Source organism: Eptesicus fuscus, chromosome 13 (genome assembly GCF_027574615.1).
Source record: "Eptesicus fuscus isolate TK198812 chromosome 13, DD_ASM_mEF_20220401, whole genome shotgun sequence".
NCBI classification, from domain to species: Eukaryota; Metazoa; Chordata; class Mammalia; order Chiroptera; family Vespertilionidae; genus Eptesicus; species Eptesicus fuscus.
This window is the reverse complement of record NC_072485.1, coordinates 23,539,952-23,551,480: the sequence shown is the minus strand read 5'-3', so window position 1 is coordinate 23,551,480 and position 11,529 is coordinate 23,539,952. Positions and strand designations below refer to the sequence as shown.

The 11,529-nt window shown below is 47.0% G+C and overlaps 1 protein-coding gene across 1 annotated transcript; it reads right to left on the bottom strand.

The window, feature by feature from the left end:
- Positions 1 to 781: 781 nt before the first annotated feature.
- LOC103292988 (transmembrane 4 L6 family member 1-like) lies at positions 782 to 9,340 on the bottom strand. The gene is made up of 5 exons (XM_054725106.1): positions 9,170 to 9,340; positions 5,183 to 5,248; positions 3,789 to 3,934; positions 1,105 to 1,291; positions 782 to 886 (listed from the first exon to the last, which is right to left on the bottom strand). The coding sequence occupies exons 1-5, from the start codon at positions 9,338 to 9,340 to the stop codon at positions 782 to 784; spliced, it is 675 nt and encodes a 224-aa protein (XP_054581081.1).
- Positions 9,341 to 11,529: the final 2,189 nt, after the last annotated feature.

Below are 11,529 nucleotides of genomic sequence, written 5' to 3'. Positions count from 1 at the left end.
CAATGCACACTGGCTCTGTAAAGGTTCTGACAAGTCCTGCAGCAGAGAAGCCTATTACACACTTTGTTTAATCCAGTGCATCTCAAGTTAATTTGACCACGGAGCCCCCACCATCCCTTTTTTTTTTTTTTGTAAATGAATAATAACTAGTTAGTGTTTAAGCAATAATCTATGAGATCCACAGGAAAGTGGTCTAGACTACAAATGTTGGAATCAGGCTCAAATTCAAAACTTAGATTCATTGACTTCAGACAAGCAACTGAACCTCTCTGAGCCTGAGATTCCTTATCTGCAATATGGCATTAAAATGCCACTTGCTTTATTTTTATTTTTTAAAAATATATTTTATTGATTTTTTTACAGAGAGGAAGGGAAAGGGATAGAGAGCTAGAAACATCGATGAGAGAGAAACATCGATCAGCTGCCTCCTACACACCCCCTACTGGGGACATGCCCGCAACCAAGGTACATGCCCTTGACCGGAATTGAACCTGACACCCTTCAGTCCGCAGGCCGACGCTCTATCCACTGAGCCAAACCAGTTAGGGTGCCACTTGCTTTATAGGATTAACTGAAATTGTGTAGATAAAGTGCTTAGCACAGGGCTTGGATATAATAACCACGGAATACAGTAAGCATCTATTATTATACTATTTTTTATTTCTATCATTGTACATCCCTATGACTTCTTACATCATGCGTAGAGATCATTTGGAGGAAATGTCAATCTTGCTTCTAGCAAAGTGGATGAAGTTCGCAACACTGTTTCCTTCATACAAACCTACTCTGGTAAGAAAGTCGGGGGCTTTTTCCCCAGCTTCTCAGAACTCTGGAGATTGACATTCGCCAAATCCAGTCCTCCTGAAACCTGGGGATTCTCTTTCACCTGTCAATCAGGTGTGATTTCTTAGGCTCCTCATAAACCAGTTATGTTCACCTGAAAGAGAAATTAAACCCAAAGTGGCAAATGAGGTTCTACATGTCAAAAGGCATTTCCTAGTTACTGGCTTACCTCTGGCCACGTGGGGCCAGGGCAGGAGAGAGACAGCGTGGAACAGATCAGGGGGAAGTGACTGAAAAATTCCCGGTTCTAGGAGCACTCACCTGTCCTTTTCGGATGCAGGTGCCACAGTAGACGTCACAGAGTCCACTGATGACTTGGCTAAGGCAAAGCACCGCTTCCACCACGCCGATCCCTAGGAGGATGGAGAACAAGACCACGTTCCACAGGACGATATGCTCAGGCTCTTGGCACGTGGCCCAGGTGGGCTGGTTGAACAAGTAGTTGCCCCTGCCAGGATAGACGAGAAAATGAGCCTGGCTTTGAGAGCCAGTGAAGGGAGGGAGGTGTTAGGCACTAGTCCAACACCGGAGATTACAAAGCTTCAGGGTCTTCATTGTTCTCATCTTCATAACGATAGAAGCTTTATTATTGCTCCTTGGTGGAAAGGCTGAGCAGACCCTTTCCCTCTGACTGCCCAGTTTCTCAGCAAGGCATTGTGGATGTAGACATAGCTGCACAAGACAGCATATGAAGAAGCGGGAAACCCTGGGCTACAAGATTTTAACGGCTGCTATAAGGTCTCAGAGGCAGTGGAAGTGGTTAAGAGCGTGGGTGTGAAAGTCCCACAGAACCAGGTCCTAACTCCAGCTTCCTCATTAAAAAGTTCTACATAAGTTTCCTAAATGTTTTTGTACATCAGATTCCTTATGTGTGAAATGGCGTTAAAAATGACGACAAGGCCCTGGCCGAATGGCTCAGCTGGTTAGAGCATCATCCCAATTTGCTAAGGTTGTGAGTTCAATCCCCGGTCAAGGCACATACAGGAATCAACCAGTGAATGCATAAGTAATTGGAACAATAAATCGATGTACACCCTCCCTACCTCTCTTTAAAAATTAAAATTAAAAAAATGGCATCAATACCATAGAGTGATTGGGAGGATTAGATCAGGTGTTAGCACATTGCCTGCCATGCAGTAGGCATTATGGTTTAGTTATATCCTAGAAAGGGGAAGGCTAGAGGTGTAGAGTAGCTGGAGAAGGCTTCATAGGGAAAGCTGCAGTCACTTGGCCTGGAAGGAGACAGCAGCGGAGAGGAGAGCAATGAATTATAAAAAGAAACAGCACGTGAGCAAAAACTGTAAGGGAAATTTGGACTCACAGTGTACCAGTTGGATAAAGAGAAAATGGAATAGGTTTTCAGGCCATATTTCACAGAGCTGTATATTACTTGACATTCCTGTCTTTATTTCTACCTTTACCCATATTCATATACGTATCTATTGAGTTTCCAAACTTAAACTTACATTTAAGTTTCTTTAAACGTAAACATTTCTTGGCCTTATCAGCATCTTTACATTTTACAAAAACCCTTTTGGCTAATCTATGGCAAAAGGCTTGAAGGGCAAAGTGGACCTGGGATACTGTTGCTTCCTAAACCTGGTCAGGAGCTTCCCAGGTGTGACCTGAAACCAGCCCCTGCAGAGGGTGGTTAGGGAGAAGCTGAAGAAAAAGACAAACCACTCCAGACTGGTAGGGGGCACATTTCATAAGCAAGGGAATTTAGTTACAATACTTATATGGCTACAGGATGAGTAGTTTTCCATACCCACCCACCTGCCAGCATCTTAAAAGTTTTTATAGCGAGGCCCTCACTGGATTCAGTCACGTATAGTCTCAATATCACATTGCTCTCTCCAGGCTGTATCCTTGGAACAGCTTCTGGGAGTGGGGAAGGCAAGTGAATGCACATTTCAAGGACGGGGGAGGGGCTGAGGAGCCTCCAATTGCCCAGGTCCAGCTTGACTGTCCATTGGCGATCACGTCTTCTGGATGAGCTCCCCCAACAGGTATTTGTTGGAGGTAGATGGTGTTGGAGATTGGGAACAGGGCGACACAGACTAGGTGAAAAGCAATGTATATTCAAGATATTGTCAGGAGAGAATTGACAAGATCCGGTAATGGATTGAACATGGGAAGTACGAGGGAGAATAATCAAAGATAACTCACAGCTTTTAGGTGACATTTACTAGGATGGGGATGACCAATAGGAGATTTGTGGATATAGAGTTTAGGACAAATTAATATTGAAATACCATGTGTTCAAGAGGAAATTTCAAGGAGGTAATTAGATATTTGGGTCAAGAACTCAGAAGATTTAAGCTTGAGATAGACATTTTGGGATTATTTACATGGATAGATGGATGGTTGTGAAAGCCATGGGGATGGATGAGACCTGCCAGGGAGAGAACATGAAATGAAAAGAGAAACAGGGTATTTCTCAATCAGTTGGTGTTGGGTTTCTTTCTGTATCCCTTCAGGAAAATAAATGTGCATCATCATCACAGGGTCCAGACATTACAGGTAATCTGTGTAATTCCAAACTTGGTGATTGTCTTCCCAGTTTGACTGTGAACTACTTGCAAATAGGCAAGTTGTCTCATCCTTCCTTTGCACTCCCTTCTCTTTTCACAGTGCCTAGCAAGTACCAAGCAGACCCTCAGCACATGCTCAGTTGAGTTTAATAACTGGGGCTAATGAAATCAGGTATTAATTATATTGAATACCTTGGGCGGACTGCTTAATTCAGGGGCACGTTTCCCCTTGGCCAATCACCTCCTAGAGATTACAGATTTGGAAGCAGGTGTGGCGAGAGGAACAAGACACTAGGTATGAATGAAAGTACCTGGTCCCTTGGTCAATACTGAGAGCACATACTCTTGTGGTCATCAGCTGTATCATCATAATATGTTAGACACTGACCCCAGACCATGAATGCTACTCACTCCAGGCTGTCATTCCTGAAAGGGTAGGTGTAGTTTCCACTGCCTGTGTCACAGAAGGGGCCACTGAGCAAACCCAGTGAAGAAATGACCACACAGTACACAGCCCCCATTGTGCCCTGGATGGCCAGAAGCACAGGGAACAGCATCTGCAAAGGAACAGAGTCAGAAATTCAGTGCAGCAATGGGAAGGATGGTGGGTGGGAAGCCAGCTTTTTACAGATGCACCCCCTGAGTTTCCTGGCAAATTGAAAAGGTTCCAAATCTTTTCTTGCAAATGCCAGACCAGGTAGGTGTCCTTGTTTTGCTTCCCAAACGTACAAAATGAGTGCTGGAGGTAAGACGCCCTCTGTCCATTGATCTACTCCAGTTACAATTCTAAAGAATGAAATGATCCACTACCATTTGCCATCCTGGTGCTCGGTGTTCAGTACGTGTTTGTTGTACGGTTGGATGAGTAAATGAGTAATTATTTTTCTAACGCCCGAGTCAGTGACCAATTGAAGGGCTGTGCTGTGTACAAACTCCATAAATATCTGTTGACGGGGTGGGTGGGTGAGGGAGTGTCACAGTGCGGCAAGTGTCGAGGGAAGGTGGCATATTAGCACATTAATGAATTGGGGATAAGCTGGTGAACTTGTTTGCTTCAAAGCATGAGCTTTTATTCCTGACACATCCATGTTGTGTCCCTCTCACCACAGGGAGTAAGGCAGGGGGACAGCTGGAGCGGAAAGGAACGACTCAGGGAGCTCCTTGGAGATGGTCCTTAGGCGGCATGGGGCTAAGATCTCTGCGGACACTCTGATTGGAAGCTGCAAGGGTTGGGGCAGGGACTTTTGAAGCAGAAAAGAGAAATGAGATGGTGTGTGAACTAGGAACCTAAAAGAAATGGACAGCTTGCTGTGATCAGGGACAAGATCAGGAACAAGAAATAAATACGTAACGGAAGACCTTACAGAGTGGCAGCTTTTGTTCTTCACAGGACATTTTGAGAGAATTCCTGTGAAAGTGTTTTTGAGAGTACAATCTTCAACATCCCTTCTTGCTTGAATCCCAGTTCTGTGATGTGTTACCCCATTGGCTACCAGGGGATAGGAAAGTCAAAGGATGTGAGGGTCTCCCCACAGACAGACAGGCAGACAGATAGAAGTGCAGACAACCAAATGCTAGCAGGCTGGTCTACCAGAGCTTTGTGTCCAATGCAAATGACTCTCCTCACATCTTCTCCAAGTTCGTTTTTCCTTGTATCTCTTTTGGCTAGAGCCCTGCATAATATCACTATGTTCCAAAGGAGCATTGGTCTAAAAGCACATGGCCTAGGCCCTAGGGAATAAGCCCTGGTGGGGAGGGGTGGGTAGGTAGGAGGTTAAACGTTCTGTAGAATCCACAGAACTTACCCCACATCTGTGGACACAGCAGCCTCCTCCACCTCCTCTCAACAGCATTAGTGCTGGCACCATAACCTGTGGCAATAATATAAATAAAAATTAAAACTCTTGTAATGAAGGGAAGGTTCCCCTTTTGGAACAAGGTTTTGATGTGTCTCTAGCTATTAAAAATGTCCAATGATTCCTCATTGCCTGTAGAATATGACATAGGCCCTGACTTGGTGTACATGAGCCCTTTGTGGCTTCACCTTCCCTCCATCATTCAGACCTCCTGACACACCAGTTTATGGCCTCCCGGGATGGACCCAGGACTTTCCTGCCTCGGAGCCTTGAATAGGCCTTTCACCCTTGGCCATCAGGTAGACTACTCTTCACTCTCAAAGGGTCCATTTAGAAGCTATCTCCTGTGGTAGGCTGAAAAATGCCCCTCTCCAAACCCTAAAGGTATCTTCACTTCCTAATCCTGTGACCTGTGAATTGTACCTTCTATGACTAACGATGTGGTTAAATTGGGGTCTTACTAGGAGTTTACCCTGGGTGGGCCCTAAATACGATCATATGCAGGGAGAGTTTTGAGAGACCAGCACACAGAGGAGAAGGCAGAGGCAGAGGCTGTGAAGATGGAGTGATGGAGCCACAAGTCAAGGAATGCCAGCAGCCACCAGAAAAGTCAGGGAATGGATTTTTCCCTAGAGCACAGAACATGGGGCTGTGCCAACACATTTCATTAGAACTCTGGCTTTAAGAACTGTGAGGGAATACATTTCTGATGTTTCAAGCCACCAGGTTTGTGGTAATGGATTCTAGCAGCCAAGAGACTCCATATGCCCTCTTTGTAGTTTTCAACGACCTTCCTCCCTCCCCCCTCCCCTCCCCCAGCTAAAGTGAATAGCTCCTTCCTTCCCACCACTCTGTCCTGTTGCTCTGAGCACACTGCATCCTCCTCCTCCCTCTGGGCTCTGGGCTCTGAGCTGGGGGGCAGGGCGGGGGGAGGCAGCAGCTCTTGCCCCAGTGCCGGACACAGAACCAGGCCCAAGGACATGGTGGTAAAATTTGTGATGACGCTTCCCCGTTTCTTCTGGCAGTGTGGGATAGGAGAAAGGGCACTGGCATGCTAAGACCATGAGCCAGGAACAGGAAATAAATACACAATGGATGAACTTAACTTTATGAAAAAAAAAAAAATCACCTCACCCGAGAAAGGGTTGGTAATGTATTTGCTGATGCAAACACCCGAGAGATCCCCAGTCCCCTGTCCTCATCAAGGTGACTAAGACATACCTTAGGGAAAATATGATTGGTATGTGGTTGATGCTAAAGATGATAGCCTGAGGCTGGGTGTGGGGGGATGGAGATGCTAACTCACATGACTTTAGAGGCTCTGCATGTAATTTTAAGTAAAAAAGTATGTCCTGGTATAAGGTATTAGGGAGTGGTGGGGACTGTGGAGAACTGGAGGGCACATTCTCCTCCCCAGAGAATCCAAGTCACTGTAAAGCAAAACATGCAGACACTGCACCAGACTCCCAGCTGGTGTGCAAGTTTTGACGTCTTGATGAGAGCTGGGGCAGTTCCATGGCACCCGGTAAAAGGAGAGCCACAGGACTTAGCAGTGTGTATCCACAGTGCTGGAGAAGAGTGCGCTGAGTTTGTCAGCTCTCTCTTTATAGTGGAAGTGGGTGGATCCAACTCCATAACCCTAGGTACAAGGATGGTTTGACCTCCCCTTGCTCCAATTGTCTTATGGCTGACATTGAATGAGCGCTAGCCACAAGCCAAGCTTGACTCTCTACATGATCTCATACAGTGCTCACCATAACCGTAGGAGATGGCTATTATGGATATCCCCATTTTACAGAGACTTTCAGAGAGATGCAGTGCTGTGCCTAACATCTCACAGCTCAAATACACACTCTTCTCTCCAACCCCATGGCCACTGCCTTAGTTTGCCCTAGAGCTGGGCACATAGGAAGACATAGAGCGGCACTAAAGACTGACTGAACAAAAAAGAAGGAAAAGAAAAGGAAAAAAAAAAAGAGAGAGAGAGAGAGAGGGACTGGCTTTCTGTTTTTCACTTTATGCAACCATTTTCCCAGGAGATCTGGGAGGTTTTGTTGGAAAGCTGGAGCCAGGGTTGGACAAGCCCGCTGGTGGTAAGGGGTGCTGTGGAGACAGGGTGCCGGGTCCCTGATTGAGCTGGGCTCCCTCTGTTTCCCTCCTGGTCAGAGAATGCTTTCCCTCTGAGTCATTCTCTTCAAATACAGGTTCTGAGATTCTGCTTTTAGGAAACCCAGGTCTCAAGCTGCTCGATTCCTTTCAATAGTCACTGTACCCACTCATTTATATTTTGAGAGAAGTTGGGTGCTGATGTTCCTATGCATTCTACAGTTAAAGAGGGTGAGTTTAGGAATTTGCCTGGTGGTGGAGCTGAGAAATGCGAACCTGTCCTGCAGAAAGAAGCAGCGAAGGTCAGAGGCAGGAGACAGGCGCTGGGTGGACCCACAGAGAAGGTGGAGGAGCTGGGAACCGAGCCAGGAAAGGGGACAGCTCGCATTTCACTGGCTGCCAGGGATTGGGGGCACTCTGCGGACGTGGTCTCATTTAGTGTCTCCACCCTGTTGTGAGATGGTGCGGATTTTCCTTTCACTGCAGCTCAGGGAGGTCGCACAGCAGGTGCAGGGCAGACTCATCATCTGAGCAGGGCCTGTGAGACTCCTGCGTCTGCGCTGCCCATAAGGAAGGGCTCTGAGCTGAGAAACAGACAACCTTGGCCCAGGAATTGCTGGTTTGGATGTTCCCTTGTGCAGGGAGGGGTGGGTGGTCAGTGGATGTCACTTGAGACATCACTGCATCTAATACTGTGGGGGGAGAAGGAGCAGGAAGGGAGACAGTCAACTTTTTCGGAGGCTTCCTTATGCCCCAGGCATTCATCCATTTACTGGCACTGGGGCCTCGAATAATTAAATGATCTTTTCAAAAGGGACTGCTGGGAGAGGGGGAGCCAAAGGAAAACAAAGGCGGAAAGGAAGGAAAACACACAATGTCTACTTCAGGGGGTAACAAACTACAACCTGTGGGCTAATCCAGCAAGTTGCCTGCTTAATAAATAAAGTTTTATTGCAACATAGCCACACCCAGTTGCTTACATATTGCCTACGGCTGTGTTTGCCCTATGATGACAGAGCTTGAGTGGTTGAAACAAGAGACCACATTGCTTGCAAAGCTGGAACTATTTACCACCTGGCCTTTTACTAGAAAAGTTTGCTAATCCCATAATTTTGCGCAGGGAAGCCTGGATGGGAGTGACATAATTTATATTTCAAGTGGGTCATCTTGAAGCCAGATGAACTTGACAGATACTCAGTTATTGTGCTTTTTATAAAGTGTATCTTTCATGCAATTAGCAGCCACATATTAAGCTCTAGTCTCAGCCGGCACTTTGCTAGGTAGGTTCTCAGTGGGCAAAGGTTAACAAGATTTGGGCTCTATTCTGGAGGAGCTCAGAGCCCAATGGGGGAAGAAGGGACATAAAAAGATGCTTGATATGTTGGGCACAATGTGGAAACTGTTTCTGTATCATGTGTTGTGGGTACTGAGGCGGAGCAGCCACCATGCTCTGGGGCCCAGGGAAGGTGGCTTGAAGAGGAGACAATTGCTCTGTGACTCGCCTGGTGTTAAGGGGAACCCTTCACCTGGAAGAGGTAAGCTAGCTAAACCTCATTCTTTTTGTTGTTGTTGTTAATCCTCACCCGAGGATATTTTCCCATTGATTTTTAGAGAGAGTGGAAGCGAGGGGGAGAGACAGAGAGAGAGAAGCATCCATGTGAGAGAGACATATTCATTGGTTGCCTCCCACACGTGTCCCGACCAGGGTTGGGGATCGAGCCTGCAACTGAGGTATGTGCCCTTGACCAGAATCAAACCTGGGACCTTTCAGTCCCTGGGCCGATGCTCTATCCACTGAGCAAACTGGCTAGGGCTAAACCTCATTCTTACCAAGAGTCCAGCTCCAAGAAAGCCGTGGAAAAACCAGACCAAGTCTGTGATCTTGGCAGGCTCCAGCACCTGCCCGTTGGGAAAGTACAGCAGGAGGTTGGCAATGATGGCAGCGACGGCCAAGGGCAACAGCAGCATGCCGGTGTACCTGGAGCCGGTCTCCGAGCACATGGTGACTCCTCCCTGGAAGAGAGAGAGAAAGCAACCAGGAACCCGCCGCTCCAGCATCTGGAGAGAGTGCATCACTGCAGAGCCCCAAGAGCAGGTGCCACGCCCCCCTGCCCACCTTCTCCGATGGTAGGTGGTGTGGCCTGGGAAGGCACGTCGTCTCTCCGAGGCTCAGTTTCCTCTGTAAAGCAGAGAAAAATACCGACCTCCTAGAACAGTGGTTCTCAACCTTTCTAATGCAGCGACCCTTTAATACAGTTCCTCATGTTGTGGTGACCCCCAACCATAAAATTATTTTCGTTGCTACTTCATAACTGTAATTTTGCTACTGTTAATGAATCGTAATGTAAATATTTGTGTTTTCTGATGGTCTTAGGCTCTACAGCAGCGGTTCTCAACCAACCCACAGGTTGAGAACCGCTAGCAGGGTCGCCTAAAACCATCGGAAAACACAGATATTTACATTATGATTCATTAACAGTAGCAAAATGACAGTTATGAAGTAGCAACGAAAATAATTTTATGGTTGGGGGTCACCGCAACATGAGGAACTGTATTAAAGGGTCGCGGCATTAGAAAGGTTGAGAACCACTGTCCTAGAAGATGGTGTATGGACCCAAGGAAGTAAAATCAATGTGAAAACTGCTGGCTCATACTAGATGTCCCATACGTTTCCTTAAAGGACTGGGGGGACTGAGGTCATATTTAGGAAATTACTGGTATCCTGTTCTGGTTCTTTCATCCACTCCAGGACTAATTCCCATAGTGATTATGAACTAGATCTGGGGTCTAAACCCTGGCTCCACTACACAGCAGTTGTATGACCTTGGGCAAGGTATTTAACCTCTCTCACCTCAATTTCCTCATCTGTAAAATGGGTTTGACAATAGTCCTCCCCTTGTGGGATCAATGAGACGATGAAAATACGATAATATATTCAAATATTCTCATACAAGGCTCTCAATGCACGGTAGCTGGAGAGTCAAGAACCAGGGGACTTGGAATCATCTCATTTTATTTATGTAGAAAACGTCTTTTCTCACGTTCTCTGTCAGTCAAGTTTATTGAGCCTGGAGGTTTCAGAGAAGCCAGGATGGAGGCATATGGAGAGAGGGAAAGGTTTTGCATCTTATTTTCCCTACACTCACTGCTACCAAGCAAACAGGAGATCCAAGTCAGGAATTCATTCGCTGGGTGAGGGCTGCGGGAGAAGCCTGTGGAATGTGACTGCGACCCGGGAGGTGTTCCAGTTTCGTGTTAGGGGGCGCTCTCCTCACACCTCTTTGTGGCATTCTCGACTCAGATTCAAGCTGAGATTGTTGACTGGCTCTTGAGTAGCAGCTCATTCACCACCCCGCTCCCCAGACATGGAGGCCTGGTGCCCGGACTGGCCAGTCCCACAGGGGGAAACCTGCAGTAACTGGCACGGCCAGGGACCGCCACTGAGAAATGTCTGGCATTAGCTCTCTGCTCCTTAGAAGGTTCAGATAGTTATTAGTGAACAATGGCTTACGCAGGAAGGTAATGCTTGGGGTCTTATTTCTAGCTGTTATCTAAGTCCAGGCTGCAGAAAGCTGACGCCTGAGTGGGGCGCTGCCTCTGGCTCCTTTGCTTGGATGGAGGAGAGAGAAACTGCTGACCTCACTCCCCATTATGATCACTAACAGCTGTGATCACGAAAATTTAACACTTGGAGGGGCGTAATACTGGATGAGGTGCAACAACAACACGCAACTACTTGCTGTTTGCTCGAGGCACAGTATAGACATTATTTCATTTAATCCCCGTGAGGTAACAGCTAACAGCTCCACGAGGAAACAGTATTATAGAATCCAGGGTCTCCCAGAAGTAAATGTCAGACCGGATACTCAAATGTTGGTCCGCCCATTCCCACCTCTAGTTATTCCCAGTTAGGGCAGGTGAGTAGGGACTGGGAGCTCTGAGAAGCCTTCTTACATCCTGTAAAAGGGTACAAACCCAACAGCCTCCTATTTCTCCTTAGCACATGGTGTCACAGCTCCTGGTGTAGTGAATACAGCTGTGCTCAACCTCTGGGAAAACTGCAGATCTTCTTAAGAGGAAGGGCGGGTGGGTGGAGACTGGGGCCCCATTTGGAAAGGGGGACCGTGTGACACTCAAGGACGGCACTTAATTAAACTATAAGAAGCTGATCATTCCCTTGGGCCATGGCA

What these genes read in the sequence shown, in the direction of transcription:
- LOC103292988 (XM_054725106.1), bottom strand. Translation starts at nt 9,340, where the DNA reads ATGTGCTCGGAGACCGGCTCCAGGTACACCGGCATGCTGCTGTTGCCC. An exon ending in TTCTTGGAGCTGGACTCTTG is followed by an intron (nt 5,249 to 9,169) that starts GTAAGAATGAGG and finishes TTATTGCCACAG; the next exon opens with GTTATGGTGCCAGCACTAAT. An exon ending in GCTGTGTCCACAGATGTGGG is followed by an intron (nt 3,935 to 5,182) that starts GTAAGTTCTGTG and finishes GTTCCTTTGCAG; the next exon opens with ATGCTGTTCCCTGTGCTTCT.